Source organism: Cygnus olor, chromosome 15 (genome assembly GCF_009769625.2).
Source record: "Cygnus olor isolate bCygOlo1 chromosome 15, bCygOlo1.pri.v2, whole genome shotgun sequence".
NCBI classification, from domain to species: domain Eukaryota; kingdom Metazoa; phylum Chordata; class Aves; order Anseriformes; family Anatidae; genus Cygnus; species Cygnus olor.
In genome coordinates, this window is record NC_049183.1 from 4,322,709 (window position 1) to 4,339,068 (window position 16,360).

The 16,360-nt window shown below is 41.3% G+C and overlaps 1 protein-coding gene across 6 annotated transcripts in view; it reads left to right on the forward strand.

Annotated features, from left to right (window-relative positions):
• Window positions 1-16,360, forward strand: part of IFT140 (intraflagellar transport 140) — an 80,671-nt gene that overhangs the window by 63,336 nt on the left and 975 nt on the right. For all 6 annotated transcript variants that reach the window (XM_040574432.1, XM_040574430.1, XM_040574429.1 and 3 more), the window contains 11 exons: window positions 8,001-8,178; window positions 10,950-11,140; window positions 12,144-12,239; window positions 12,613-12,745; window positions 12,831-12,974; window positions 13,416-13,544; window positions 13,755-13,937; window positions 14,512-14,718; window positions 14,929-15,141; window positions 15,227-15,393; window positions 15,596-15,737. In XM_040574432.1, coding sequence (XP_040430366.1) covers window positions 8,001-8,178; window positions 10,950-11,140; window positions 12,144-12,239; window positions 12,613-12,745; window positions 12,831-12,974; window positions 13,416-13,544; window positions 13,755-13,937; window positions 14,512-14,718; window positions 14,929-15,141; window positions 15,227-15,393; window positions 15,596-15,737 — 1,783 coding nt within the window. The remainder of the gene's footprint in view (window positions 1-8,000; window positions 8,179-10,949; window positions 11,141-12,143; window positions 12,240-12,612; window positions 12,746-12,830; window positions 12,975-13,415; window positions 13,545-13,754; window positions 13,938-14,511; window positions 14,719-14,928; window positions 15,142-15,226; window positions 15,394-15,595; window positions 15,738-16,360) is intronic.

The following is a 16,360-nucleotide window of genomic DNA, read 5'->3' on the forward strand; positions in this document are numbered from 1 at the left end:
CAGTTAGCTTTCAGCTATCAGAATTGAATGTACAAATCTGGCTATAGATTCATCTGTCCTCTGTGTGCTTGGTTCATTTTTAATCCTTAAACAGATTAATCTTGAGTTACCTATAGCATCTTCATATTTTCACAGCAGGGCAACATCATTCATTACTGTTTTTCCTGTAAATCATATTGCTATACATGTGTGTTTTTAGAAGTTTGGTAGGCATATTTATTCTTTGAAGAAGTTTCCTAACAACAATGACCATATTTTCATATTTATAACCCATGGAGTTGCTGTTGTTTTAAGCCTGTAACTCAGCAGCTGGGTGGATGATATGTGTATTGTTGATGATACCAAAGGCAAACTTCTGCCCAACAGTGCACCTGTTTCTGATCTTCTGATCTCTCCTGTCTCTGTTTTTTTTTTTGTGATTGTTTTTGAAGCCCAAGGATGTATTTTGAGGGCACAAACTTCTTTTTATGTTGCACATGCAAAAATGCAGCAATTGTGCTGCTTTTGTAAAAATACAAAGCCAGTCTCATGACTTAAAGCTTAGTCAAATTTCTTTTTCTTCCTGCACAAATTGTTTGGCATGAGAATTTTCTACCTCTCTTCTGAATTCCACCAACATTAAAAATAAAAGCATATTCCTCTTAAGTCATAACTGTCTTTGAGTGTTAAGGGGACTGGCTGATCTAAACATTCTGATATTGGTTTAGGGTTTGATATACATTTTACTTGAGAAATTTTGCATGTTACGCACCCAAATCCATAGAAGTCAATGACTTTGCATTTAAGGCAGTTTTGATAGAAGTGGGGAGGAAAAAAAAAACTTTCTCCCAAGTTGCTTCTTGTTGTGGCTGCAGATGGGTGGGTAGCTGTCTCATGAGTTGCATCTGGGAACTGATGCAGCTGAGACACATGGCTCACTTCACTGCCACTTAAAACATGGGAGGTGATGCTGGGATTAGTGAGAAAGGTGGCATTAAATCAGACTGCTTCATCTCTCTAGTTACAGTGAGGTGGTCATCTCAGAAAAGGTTGCATAATTTCAAATCCGCATTGTCTTTCTGTTGGTAGGGACTGTCTCGTCACAGTTGTTTGAGACTTGTGATGATGGGAATATTTCTGGGAACTCCGGTTCCTCCTTAAAGAGCAGAAAGGATAGCAGCACAGCAGTCCAAGCCCACCCAGATAATACACCAACACGAGGAGTGTCTGAGGAGCGATGTAAGGCAGTAGTAAGGTTGCATGCAGTAATTTAGCAAGTGCATTGTGACTTTTTTCCAGGGCAAAATTTCTGGTGCATGTTCTCATCCATAAGTAGCTTTTTGCTGTGTTATGTGCTAAAGAGTAGTTCTGTTCAGCAGTGGGTTAAATTATTCCATGCAATTTGTATAGTAGCTTTGGGGTCTTTCTGGGTGAGAAGTCTGTTATGTAAATGTAATTTTACTCCTGGAGTCTCAATAATTTGGATAATTATTTCATTCCATAGTGAGTTTGTCCATTTAGTACCTAGTAAATTCTGTTTACATATGTTTATACAGGGCACAATATTATATTGACGTGGTGTTCCAATGACAAATGGCTTTTTAAAATAATATTTAAAACTATAAAATTGGGAAATTCCTGAAATGAGTAATTGCACCAAGTCAGAATCAAATGAGTTTTGCAAAGATCCAGTAAATTTTCCTAGCTTCCTCATACCAAAGTGGCTCAAAGTTATTCATTGTTGTTACAATTTTAATCAAAAACATTAATTTAATATTATTAGCTTTTGTTGCAACTTTTCCTGTATTATTTAGCTTCTTGCTGTCTCATTAAGGTTCTTGTTGGCACTTGGTGACATTCTCTTTTTTCACTTGGAGATCCTGTGCTTCTAGTACAAACCAGTCAAGGAATCCTTCTGATCCTTAAAAAAAAAAAAAAAAAAATCACTTTAATGAACACTTCTCTATTGATAAATGTGCAGAAGTATATTCAATTCTTAGTCCTTCAAATCCTTTCTTGAGACATAAATGCACTTTCAGAACAAGAAGCAAAGAATACTGATAAGGAAGCATCTTTATTTCTATATTGGTGAAAATAGATAATGTGATTATGCCAAGTATTGCAACAGAATATCGTGTATTGAAATACCTTAGAAGTAAGTTTGGGTCACTACTTGAGGGAATTATTAGGTGACTATGTATTTCTTCTGTCTAATGCGGTACTTACTGCAGTACTTGGGACAAAGGGATTTTGTTTGTTATAATTCATGCTAAACTATAGCTTGATGTTGAGTTTATCAGGGTAAGTTTGGAACAGACAAATCTATGTATTTAATAGAACATCTTAAATATTGTTCTTTAAGACTTCTGTTGCTTTATCAAGTATTCTGTTTCTTCTAGGGAAGGGCTTCATAGGAATAATCTATGCATTTTCAATGTTTTGAACGTATGTGAGAAATGCCTGACATATTTGGCAGAGGAAAACTCATTTAGTATGATTAACGTTCCAGGTTACAACAGCAAAGACAGCATGCCACGTGCTACCAGTTTTGGCATTTTAGCTCTACATTGATTTTGCATTGATTTGAAGATGAGATCAAAGTTCATCTTTTTAGATGTGTTTAAAATTTTACATAGTGCTTCTAAATTATCGGCTTTGAGTCCCCACTAACTTTAGGTATCAAGTAGTTTGTCTTGTTTGGCCATGGATAAGCTGTCTGTAGCTATTATGGTCCACAGCTTGATGCTTATGTCCTATGACCGGTCTATCAAATTGTATACGTGTAGAGTTGATCAAAAATTATCTTATTAGAATCACCTACGGTTGTATACTTAATTAGATTGCATTATTCTAACGCTTTTTTTCGGGGGATGTAAGGTGCAACTTGAAGTTACTGAAGTCTAGGCAACGGTGCAAATAATTAACATTTGGAAAATAGTAATAGATGCTGATAATTTTCCTTAGGAAGCAGCACCTGCTTTGTTCCATCCTTTTCCTTTGCATGGTAAACACCCAAGAGCAGCACGTAGGCAGCGGGTGGAGGATAGGGAAAGGGTGGTGCCCACTGCCTCGCAGTGTTTGTCCAGGTCAGCCCAGACATGGTTTACATTATGGTGAGTCTCAGAGTAAACACTTCACACCAGAATGTTACATCTACTCTGTTTGCAGTTAGCTGAGCTGCTGAGAACCTGCTTTCAATTTCTTACACAGTTCCTTGTACAGTGAAGCTTCCTCATGTCTGGTTGTTGGTCAAGAAAGACTCCCACTTCTCAGAAGTGAAACCTGGGTGTCCCTTTTGGACAGTCCAGGCTGTGTCTAGGGCACAAGGGGATGCTCACCCATTCCACATGGTTGTGTTAAGGGATGTGGCCTTGCTTGCACTGAAGTTAGTGGAAGGTGGTGGTCGAGACCGGAGGGTGTTGTACTGAAACTGAGATGAATGTGTTTGTTGTTTTTGTCTCTTGTTAAAATGAGGAGAACTGTTCTACATGTTTTCAGTGACTAGCAGGAAAATCTAGCCACATCTCCATACTATTAAAATGTTATATATGTAATGTACTGTTACAGATACTGTATTTAATATTTAAAGCAGAGTACTTAGGATCCTGTTCATCAAAGTGAGACCCAAGATGAAAAGAAAGATTTCATTTTTCTACTGGTCAAGATATTTAGAGATGAGACGGAATGCAAGTATGTTCATTTTTCAAATATAGCCCATTAAATAGAGCAGGGAGATAGTAGTAATATGTTCAGACACATGAATCTCCAGCACTTTAAATAGTACTACTTCTACTGTTGTTTTTTTTTTTTTTTAATTCCATGCAAAATGGGCAATGAAAAATGTATAGTTCCAGAAGAGTTTGTGAAATCAGAATGCTAGATACTGTAAACATAGTTTCACAGAAAAACAGACCCAGAAGATCAGAGATTCTGGAAGAAAAACTGATTCATCAAAAACGTGGTAAAACTTGCATCTAGTCCTAAGTGGCATCAAAGGTTTTGTTTGTTTGTTTGTTTGTTTCAGACTCTATCGTGCTACTGATGTGGCCTGAAGCTTGGGGAGTTTGGGGTGCAGCAGCAGATCATTTATTAATGTGCTTCAAGGGTAGGCATAACTCCCCCGAAATGCACAGGGAGCTCATTCTTATTGCTCTGGTTGTGCTCTTGCTGCATCTGGTCTTCATTAAGTTTCCAGTTGTGGCTAACGAAGTACAGATGTGAGCTGCTTTCCAAAGGGAAGAAAAAGAGGAGGAGGGGAAGAACAGGAAATTCTCAGAAAATGAGCTGGGGGAAGGGCAGATCATTACTTGGTGTTCTGTATGTGGCAGTGAGGCCAGCCCTAGGAAGAAGAGTTGCTGCCTTTTAAGGACGTAAGGACAGATGGGCCTTTCTTGCTACACTAACAACTGTTGAGAGAAAAATGATGGTTTTGCCTTTGGATCTTGGAAGCAAGAGTGTCCTACCTCTCCTGTTGCTTGTTTCTTAACTTGACCTGCATTGTTTTGTACATATCCAAAGTGGCAACAAAACTGATGTGCAGCTGCCCCTCTGGGATGTTATTCTGCTGCTGGAGATGTCTCCCTGATCATTGAAGAACAGAACAGGATAGAATAATTCAGGACCTTCAAAGATCATCTAGTCCAACTGCCTGATCGTTTCAGTGCTAACCAAAAGTTAAACCATATTAACGAGGGCATTATCCCAATGCCTCTTGAGCAGTGACAGCCATGGAACCTTGCTAGGAAGCCTGTTCCAGTGTTTCACCACTCTCACGGTAAAGAAATTTTTCCTAAAGTCCAGTCTGAACGTCCCCTGCTGCAGCTCCAGCCCCTTATCCAGCTTTGTTGACCTCCTCTGGACACTTTCAAGGACCTTAACACCCTTTTTATATTGTGGAGCCCAGAACTGCGTGCAATATTCAAGGTAGGGCCACACCAACACTAAATGTAGTGGGAGAATTGCCTCTCTTGATGGGCTGGTTATGCTGGGTTTGATGCATCCTAAAATGTGGTTTGCCCACTGGTCTGCCAGAGAATGCTGCTGGTTCACGTTGAGCCTTTGTTGCATTTCACGTGGTGATGTTACTGTAATGCCTTTCCAGTTTTTAAATAAGATACAATAGATAATAATACAATAAAGACAAGCATAAATATATAAATAAAACTTTATATGCACGTGAAGACTGCCTTTGCAAGCAAATAGTATGTTACTATCAGAAACACTTGAATACCTTATGAGCAACAGACTGTAGTATATAGAGTGTGGTGTTAAAATTATATATATATTTTTTGTTATTGTTATTATTGTTGTTGTTCCAGCCTGTCGGTAGCCTGCTTCTGGAGCATCTCGGGTTAGTTTTGTAAATGGTTTGGAGTGGGGAAGGAGGAGGTGAAATGACAGAGCTCCAGCTCTTCAGTGCATTGAGGTGGGGTACCGCACGCATATGGCATGGGTGCCTGGGTGGCATGCTGGCAGCTCGTGTGTGGGACAGGAGCTCCCAGAGGGGAATTCCTGGAGCAACAGCAGCTCCCCCACTGAGTTTTGAAGTTGGCAGGAGCCGTTGCCATTCATGAAAGCATAATGCTGCCAGTAGATGATGAGTAACAGCAGGACTAGCGAAACGACTGTCCCCTTGTATGTGGCACTTGTGAGACCATACCTTGAATATTGGGTTCAGCTGTGGGCCCCTCACTACAAGAAGGGTATTGAGTTGCTTGAGCGTGTGTAGAGAAGAGCAATGAAGCTGGTGAAGGGACTAGAAAACAGGACTTAGGAGGAGCGGCTGAGGGAAAGGGGGCTGTTTGGTATGGGGAAGAGGAGGTTGAGGGAGGCCTCATCACTCTACCTGAAGGGAGGTTGCAGTGAGGAGGGTGTCAGTCTCTTTTCTCAGGTGACACGAGGAAATGGCCTCAAGTTGCACCAGGAGAGGTTTAGTCTGGACATGAGGAAGAATTTCCTCACAGAGGGGGTGGTCAAGCATTGGAGCAGGCTGCCCAGGGAAGTGGTGGCGTTGCCATCCCTGGAGGTATTGAAGAGGCGTGCGGACATAGCGCTGAGGGACATGGCTTAGTGATGGGATTCAGTAGGCCAGGATAATGGTTGGACCTGGTGATCTTGAAGGTCTTTTCCAGCCCAGATGATTCTATGATCTTTTAAGTCCTGTTTTGTTTCTCTGCACACTATTATTTTTAACTTTGTGCTTTAAAATATGCCATTTGCTCTATTTCCTTTCAAAAGTTTCCACTCCCTGTAGGCTAATAAGATTTCTCATCCTCTTGTCTCTGTTCAAGTCCATGAACTCTTACATTTATGGAATTGCAAGCTGTCAAGGCTCTTAAAGATTTTGATTTCCTTTCAGAAACGTGCTGTTTGTTAGTTTGGCACAGTGCAAGCTTGTGTTCCTTCAGACAGAGTGCAATGGCTGTTGGCAGCTTCTTCTGGCATGCTACAGATTTTGGAAAGTACGTATATTTTCCTCGTGTGTAGTGAAGCACAGCCATGCACATACATGCTAGGTTTGGCATCTTCTACTAATGACAGAACTTACTGTCTTTGTTGATCAAAGCTAGGTGACAATATTTAATATGACCTCAGTGTCCTTTAAAGATGTTTTTCCTGCCTATTGCCAGTTCGGGGTATAGGCAGTGGCTTGCATAAAAAAAGAAAGTAATTCAAACTTTCTAAAAATGAGGGTGGTCGCATCTTCTGCTGATAGAAATCAGCATTTCTATGTTGAATGGAGATGCACAGGCTTACACTTGGAAGGATCTAGCCCTGAAGTTTTTGTAAGGCCTTTCCAGTTCAGAAATCACTTCATTCTGTTTCCATGTTGCTTTTGGCATTTCAGTCTGGGAGGGACTTGGATATGTCAGAAGAGGGCAAGAGCATACTGTGTTTGAACCAGGTTCCATATGGACAGGCGGATATAAGAAATCCTATAAAATATTCGGAGATGTGTTTTTGCTTTTCAGAAGCAAAACTTCTGAATTATCTGAAATTTGTCCCAGATCTATTACTTCTGATCCTGTTTTATTTTCTCTATCCTGTTTGACCTTAATGAAGTGTATGTCACGTATTTATATTTATTTCTACTTGAAAATTTTGTACTGGTTGTAGTTGCAAATAGAAGATAATCTTATTTTAAAATAAATTAGGAAAAACATTTTTCTTTTCTGCCTTCATCAACTGTGTGTGCTTGACAGCACGTTGCATCTCATCTGCTTCACTGCTTCCCGGTTAGTCAGTTTCCCCTGTTTGTGCAGGTCTTTCCCACAGCAACTGGGAAGAGAAAAACATTTTAATCATAGGAAAACATGATTGTCAGCCCCCCACCCCCAAAGTGGAAGATTTGCTTGCAGGTGCAAGACCCGAAGTGGCATTCAACTCTTAGCTTTTTTTTTTTTCCTGCTTTTATCATTTAGGTACTTATTTTGTGTTGTGGTGGTGTCTGAGAACTGTGTGGACCACACCTCCACTGAGGATCACGCGCTGAAAAAAACACCGTATTTTGAATGTTTATGCTTTTATTAGTCAGACATACTGTGTTCTACTCTGTAGAGCCTCACACATAACCAGAATTTATGTAAATCTTCGCTTGTCCCCCATGCAACTGTCGGTTGTGCTGCGGCCCTCCTATTCAGCAGCGTTGTCTGGTGAGACCTGACAACGTTGCATGGGAGCACAAAGCTGAGACGTTCACTGCATCTGTGTTGGCAGATGATTTTGTTAAGTGTAAACTCTTAGCTTTGAGCTAAGAGTTAAAGGGTTTGAGCTAGGAGTTTAAGCATAGCTTAAAGCTACGGACATTCAGTTGCAGAACTACCCTTTATGTCTGAGGACTATTTCTGTTCCTCTTAAATCTTCACATAACAAATGGAGTCTGTTTGTGTGTGTTAAGTGTGGAATATGTTAATGGTTTTCCCTTTCACTCTCTCCTCTTTCCTTGCCCCTTACCTGCCTAATACAGAAGTCTTGATGGCGCTACCATTAACAGCACTTCCCTTCTTTCTGCTTTATCACAGTGAGACTATCTGGGAGAACATGGCTCGCATGTGTGTGAAGACTCAGAGGCTTGACGTTGCCAAAATTTGCCTTGGAAACATGGGTCATGCAAGAGGAGCCAAAGCATTAAGGGAGGCTGAACAAGAACCAGAGGAGGAAGCCAGAGTCGCTGTGCTAGCAATTCAGCTGGGCATGCTGGTAAGCCCTGTTAATCGTATGCATCCTAGAATATCCACTCCATTTAACTAGGGAATAGATTGACAAATTGACCATTTCTGATAACTCTGAGAGAGGTGCAAAAATCTTATAAGGAAGTAAAATCCATTACCAGGTTTCCAAGGAGTAATGAAGAATAGTTCTTACAATTATTTTCTTGAAGCTGAGTTTTTATCCTCGGGAAGTAGACATCCCTTCCAGCACTGTACAGCCCAGTGCTGCACAGTTACTGTGCCACACTCAACTGTCTTTCTCTGCAATCAGTGTGAATTCTACAGGCTCAACAGCCCTATGGGCCCTTTCTGTGGTCCTTGAAGAGTAGATGACAACGAGGATTGCAGAACCTGAGGCCTTTAAATAAGAATTCCAAGAGCCATAGCAGCAGAAGTTTATAGCAAATTAATTTGTCTGTTTTCTTGATTGCTGTACAGAATATATATATATGTATAGTAAATAGTATAGTATATAGCAATATAGCATATTTACTATATACATATATATAGTAAAACTGCTGCTGAATGTAGGAAGCTTCCTTTAAGGATGTTGTATGTATGAAACATCCTAAGTTCTGTCTTACGTTTTTTCTTGGGGCATAATTCTTCAAATAATCATTCTAGGTTTGACTGGATTAAAAAGGGATGTACTTTGAAATGTTTTATGTTGAACATTTTAACAAACATATTTTAAGGTCCAGTGTGAGAAATGCAAGGTTCATTTTGACGTGTTTGCAGAATGAAAGGCTGAAGGTGTGTTCTGCAATACAGTGAGGACTGGCCTAATGCTTTTCAGCAGCGTAGGCAAAACGAAAGTTCCCTGCCTCAAGGTTGGGAGCTGGCTAGCTGTGGGGATGGAGAGCTCTGTCAAGTCAGATTTGTTGTGTGTGCTGTCCCAGAGTCGTTGGCTCTCCTACATTTGCCCAGGTTTCCATTGCTGCTTCTCCTGTTATGCTGGCAGTGACTTGCCTGGATTCTAGCACAGAAAGAGCAGTCAGGCTGTTCAGCCATCTCCCCATAGCCTGGCACAGTGGCAGGCTGTCCCTTGCACCTAAATCTGGAGCCTGACCTGACAGCAAATACATTCCAAAGCGGATTCTGTCTTTTCTACATAGCTTTATTTTACTCTAAGTTCTCTGCCCTTGATTACTGTGCTTTACCAATATCACTGAGATCTAATATGGAGATGATATTATCACGTGGATGACTGATATTATCAGGTGGATTGAAAACTGACTGGAGCACTGTCAAGTCAGATGAATAAGAGAGAGAATGTATTCTTCTTGGTTAGCCTTTATTTTATGTCTTCATCAGTGATCGGTAAGAAAATCGTAACAGAGATGTTTAGTCTGGGAACCATAGAAAGGTCCAGCAAATGACCAGTAAGAGGGACAAACTGAGACAGCAGAACTGATGCCATGCCCCACAGTTCATAGGAGATCACAAATTAGATGCACACTGGCAAAATGCTATGACAGCAAAAATCTGGGTCTGTGTTTGTGGAGACACCACATCCTGGGGCTTTGATTTGATAACTTTCGTCTATGGCTTTGCTGCAGCTGCAGCTGGAATATTGCCTTCCACCTGTAAGTACCTCATTACCAGAAAAAAAAGTTGATGAACTGCAAGTACAGAGAAAATCAGTGCAAATTGTTAAGCTCTTGGAAGGGTTTTACAGACAAGGAAATCTTTAAGATAGCCAAATAGCTAAACTTTGGGTTAAAAAGGTGTTTAGCAATCTACAGCTATTTTAACAGTATGAAAGCTAGAGAGGTAGTGGAACTACCCTGAATTGAAGTGATGGAAAAAAAAAGGAAAATTTAACTAAATGTTTGGAAAAGCTTCCTGGAAGAGAAAGCTATGAGGCTGAAAAGTGTTAGTACTCCTTCTTTTGGATATTTAGACCTATTTGGAGAGATGAAGGAGAACTGTAGCAAGACAGACGCTATTTTGCTGTTTTTTTTCTCTCATACAGTAATAAAATCATAGTGCCAGCAACCTCCATCTTCTATGCTTTTTTTGAATTTGAAACAATAAGAGACAGAAATTATTTTTCTGTCTTGGACAGATAATCTCAATTGACTAAATATAGTGTTCAGCTGGACAGCCATTGGGTGGAGCAGGAAAATGCTCCTTCCACAGGAGTACCTCTCAAAGTGTAAAAATAATAGTTCCTAATTTGCTTGCAGTTGCGTCAGCACAGGCAAAATCCTCCTGTTCTAGTTCTGTCTGAAATTAGTAGCATTTGTTTCCAGGAATGGCTATCAGTTATCCAAGAAAGAATTCCTGCCTCTGAGACCTGCTCTGAGGTCCCAGAGATCTTCTGGCACTTAGTGCCGTCTTGCCAAAAACCCTAGTCCCTTGGACCTTTTGGACATCACTTCTTGGCAGTGTGGCCATTACCTGTAGCCCCACATGAGCATATCTCCCCTTTCTGAAGTGATTTACACTCCTGCTGACAGTGTTTAATTGTTGATGGCTTGCTCATGTCACCCCCAAGTTGATACTGTACAGTAAATGTCAGGATCTGAATGCTTTCCTTATTTTCACATAAACATCCTGTTTCCCAGTAATGTGCTATTCCAGGCTATGTATATTTAGTTGGTTAACCCCCCTGCCTAAATTATTGTTCCTTTAATTGCATTGCGATGACCTGCATTAATAAAATACTCGTAAGTGCGGTGTCTGATGTGATTTACTGCTTGCATGTACGCCTATGAAACACAGAGCTAATGAGCTCTTTGTATGCTCTTCTTTAAGGAGGATGCGGAGCAACTGTACAAGGCTTGCAAACGCTATGACCTTCTGAACAAGTTCTATCAAGCCTCAAACCAGTGGCAGAAAGCCATTGAAACAGCCGAAGCTCATGACCGGGTTCACCTGCGTACCACTTACTACAACTATGCTAAGCACCTGGAGGCAATAGGGGAGCATGGTCTTGCTCTCACGCAGTAAGCACCAGCTGATGGCATCATTGTGTTCAGGGGGGATTTGGGGCCTTGTTCTTCTGTGCAGACTAGAGGCAGGATAAGGAGGATGCCTGGTAATGGCTACTAACAATTAATTAAAATCTTTTCCTGTTGCTGGTGCTTTCTATCTCAGGGGTAAAAGCATTGTTGCAATAAACTGCCCAGCACCCTCCCTAAGGCTAAGTGTCCTGTCAGGGGCCAATAGTTGAACACCGATAATAATCCAGTCCCATGCTTGTCACTGGAAGACCACTACCAGTGATTTGTTTACTTCCTCTGAGAGTCTCAGGCACAACTACAGAATTTGGTTTGACTTGGGTACTTCTGGTGCCCAGTCCTCGGCTGTGACTGATGAATTCCTAGAGAAGGTGGTGGATATGATTTTTAATGTGTTTTATTAGTTTGAAATGTTGTTTTTATATGATTTTTACCATGTGAAATCTCACAATGTAAGATCACTTACGTTCAGAGGCAAAGTAGTGCTGTGATGTGATGAGAAAGACCCATAAGATGATCCAAGTGGGCAGGAGGTTAAGGAAAGACTCTAGCACTAGATGGATGGCATAAATGCAGTGATCTTCCAGTTGTGGAAAAGAGGCAGAAATTGCAGTGGATGGCAGAAGGACTAAGCAAGATGAGCCCAGGGCTTTTGCTGCCTTTTCAGCCAGTTGCACAGGGTTGCGCTTAATGTTTGGAGAGGTTTCTGGGATATTTCTTTGGAGCATCACTGGAACTTTGAAGTATTTACAATTCTATGATCACATCGCCTCTCTGATTCCAGGTGCATTGTACCTTTTATTTTTGATGGTTCTGGCTGATTGCTACAAGTCTTAGAGTAACTGAATAATACCAATGGAGCACTGTTATCAGGGTTGCCACTTTGTAGCTGTGGCTAATCCAACATTAAGTGGATTTTTTACACAGGAAGTGAAATAATTGTCTTAAGCTAGTCATTTCACATGTAATCTGTTCTTTTTCTCTACAGCTATGAGAAGTCAGATACACACAGGTTTGAGGTACCCCGAATGCTCTCTGAAGACTTACAAGCCTTGGAGAACTATGTCAACAAGATGAAAGACAAGTCAGTGCTATGCTCATTCCTTGTCTTGAGTGGGACTTTCAGGTCAGAAATAAAATTTGTGTAGAAAGCAGAGGAGAAGAGAATCCTCTCAGCTCTGCAAGTTCAATACCTGCCTTATCTATCCACTTTGATCCTCCTTCAGCTTTTCAGGAGCATGCCATATTTCACTCAAAAACAGCCACACTAGATAGATATCTAGGCTGAACTCCCTTTTAGCGCAGATCTTTGAATGTCACAGTTGCATTTTGGTAAGACCTGTCTGCATTCTTAAAAAAAAAAAAATGTATCTAGCCTCGAGTTCAAGATCCCAGGGGTGAGAAATGCATTCTCTGGCAATTTCTGGTTACTGCAGTTAATATTGTTGCTTTTCTAGGAGCCTATGGAAATGGTGGGCACAGTATCTGGAGAGCCAATCAGATATGGAATCTGCACTGAAGTACTATGCACTGGCTCAGGATTATTTTTCCCTAGTCCGTGTCCACTGCTTTCAGGGCAACATTCAGAAGGTAAGGCAGACCGTTGCTGTCTGTTTCCAGAGACTTCTCATTCCTAGGATGGGCGTAGCATAAAGCTATATGATTTCCTTTTCAGGCTGCTGAAATAGCAAATGAAACAGGGAATTGGGCAGCTTCATACCACTTGGCCCGCCAGTATGAGAGTCAGGAGGAAATCAAGCAGGCTGTACATTTCTACACCAGGGCCCAGGCATTTAACAATGCCATTCGCTTGTGTAAGGTATGGGAAGATGTACGTCTTTGTCCAAAACCAAGGTAGGATTCTACCCTTAGGTAGCGTACAGAGTGAAAGCGTTACAAGACACTCGTACCATTCTGTCCTGTGATGCATTGCTTGTTCCTTCAGCGCAGCTATGAAGATGCTCTTGTTTTCTGCCTTCATCTTCTGCAGAAGATTCTTCAATAAATGGGTTGGTTGTATGGGACAGATTATACAGCTCAGCATCATACATACATACATGCATCATACTTCTCAACAGAAAACTGCATGGAACAAATTGTCATTGTTGCAGCTCAGAGTCATTTGAGTAGCTACAGGTTTTACACAGGAGGTGGCTGATGGGCTACTATGCGACGGTATAAAGCTGGAAGCTTGAAAGAAGACAGAATTATGAAATCAGTTTGCTTGAATACCAAAACTCAAATCTTTGCTCTTGAACAGGAGAACAATTTAGATGACCAGCTGATGAATCTGGCTCTTCTGAGCTCTCCAGAAGACATGATAGAGGCAGCCTGCTATTATGAGGAAAAGGGGGAGCAAATGGACAGAGCTGTCATGTTGTACCATAAGGTAAATCACTTTTTAGTAAAAATACCAAACTTTAAACTGATGCAATTTCCACAGCAGAGGAGCATTAAATCAACAATACATTTGACTATATGTACAATTAGTCATTTCTTCATGGTGGATAATGCTTTGTTAAGCCACTCTAGGGTATCCTGTAAGCTAATTCTGCAGTGCTTATGCTAGTCTTTAAAAGGCTCATCCTGAATTTTGCAGGCAGGACACTTCTCCAAAGCTCTGGAGCTAGCCTTTGCCACACAGCAGTTTGGGGCCCTTCAGCTAATTGCTGAAGACCTGGATGAGAAATCAGACCCAGCTCTGCTAGCCCGCTGTTCTGATTTTTTTATCGAACACGCTCAGTATGAGAAGGCAATGGAATTGCTGCTAACAGCCAAAAAGGTAAGCTCCGTGGATGGACAGAGGAGCACAACAGGTATGTACATGCATACACTGAGATTTATCTTTATTAATAACCAGCTATGAAAAGACATATTTGTGAGGCAAGTACAAGTCTATGGGGCATGATGACATGTATCCTAGGGTCCTGAAGGAGTCTGATGTAGTCACCAAGCCACTCTCCATCATATTTGAAAAGTCCTGGCCATCAGGTGAAGTCCCTGGTGACTGAAAAAGGGAAACATAACTCCTCCCGTTTTTAAAAAGCATTGAAAGGAGCTACAAAAAGTGAACTACAGCCAGATGAGCCTCACCTCTGTGCCTGGGAAGATCATAGAAAAGATCCTACTGGAAACAGTAGCAAGGCACAAATATGTTCTTTGTGAACAAAATGAGAAAGTATATACCTGAATATGAGTTGATGGTAGGGCACAACTCCTCAAATGCTCTACTCAGAGAAGCTACATCTGCTAACATTTGTGCCTTCGTATAGCTTATTGTTATGGGTTGCACCACAAACAACGTGAAGTATCACGGTAGCGCTTGCAACAGCTCCCTGCTTTCTTACTTCCCTTAGTACCAAGAAGCTCTGCAACTTTGCCTGAAGCAGAACCTGACCATCACAGAGGAAACGGCTGAGAGGATGACAGTGTCTAAAGACTCCAAGGACCTCTCTGAGGAGTCCCGGAGAGAGCTACTGGAACAAATTGCTGATTGCTGCATGAGACAAGGCAATTACCACTTGGCAACCAAGAAATATACACAAGCAGGAAACAAGTTAAAGGTCAGTTTGGATAGGCAGAAAAAAGCTGGGGAGGCTGAGCCTCTTACCTTTATAAGATTTTGCAACAAGAGTGGTTTGCAAAGTAAATCCTGAGACAATTTTCATAAAGTAGGCTATCCGGATGAGACTTCCTAGCCATTTTAGTAGAGCCTGTGTTTGTATTCACAATATTTTCCCCTCTTTGTCGTCCCACCCTTCTTGCATTGCTAGGCTATGAGGGCACTGATGAAATCTGGAGACACAGAGAAAATCATCTTTTTTGCGGGAGTCTCCAGACAGAGAGAGATTTACATCATGGCAGCCAACTACCTACAGTCACTGGATTGGCGTAAGGACCCAGAGATTATGAAGAACATCATTAGCTTCTATACTAAAGGAAGGGCCCTTGACCTGTTGGCCGGATTCTATGATGCATGTGCTCAGGTACGTCCACCTTCTGTGATTCTTCAAGGTTTGTTTGGTTTGTTAGCTCTAGAGCGAGACACTCAGCTAATCTGTCTCCCTGCAGGTAGAAATCGATGAGTATCAGAATTATGAGAAAGCACAAGGAGCTCTTACAGAAGCATGTAAGTGCCTTTCAAAAGCAAAAACTAGAAGCCCTCTGGAACAGGAAAGCAAACTAACACATTTGCAAAGCAAGATGGCCCTGATCAAGCGATTCCTCCATGCTCGGAGGTAAGTTGCGGTATTCAGAGCATGTAGACTAATGACAAAAATATCATACAAGAAGACGACATTCACAGTTCAGTAAATAATTTGGAGAAGACTTGCTTCTGTATATTTTTATAGCAGGGAAACACCTGTAATTTTAAAAGGGCTGTTGGCATTCAAGACCAAAGAGTAACCTGAAATATGAGTAACTATGCTCTTTTACTAGAGTATACTCTGAGGATCCCAAAGAAGCAATCAGACAATGTGAACAACTTCTAGCTGAGCAAGATCTTGACAATGCCATCCGTCAGGGAGATGTCTTGGGATTTCTGATTGGACATTACTTACAGGTGGAGGAATTCCATGTGGTAAGTTAATTCTCAGAGCCTGAACTTTATATAGACCAGTGCAGCTTCGTATAAGCGCTTAACTCATATGGGAAGACATTCTACAGTAGAGCCTCCTTTACAGGAGCTAAACGGCTTGGCAGGGTGTTGTATGCTTAAGGAACTATCTTCAAATTATTATTACTTGGGACTGAAAAGAAAGCTCAGAGAACATGGAGCATAAATAATGCTGGATTCTTAAATACTTACTTCCCATTACTAGAGATAAGAACAGAAAGGTCTGGGTGCATTGTCTCAGCAGTTGCACTGGACTTCATTTGCCACCTGGCCAAACAAAAAAAGAAACTTATAAAATTATACTAATTTGAGGAAATAGTAACTCACTTCGATGGCAAATTGTGTCATGCAGTGCCAGTCAGCAGTGCCTGTAGCCAAAAGGGCCTGCCGTGTCCCGAAGTGCATCACGCACAGTATTACCAGGCAGTCGAGGGCAGTGATTTCAGTTTAAAACCATTCCTCCTTGTCCTGCCATTGTCTGACTGAGCAAAAAGTTGCTGTCCATCTTTTTATAAGCCCCCTTTAACTATTGAAAAGCTGTAATGAGGTCTCCCTGGAGCCTTCTCTTCTCCAGGCAGAAGGCCCCC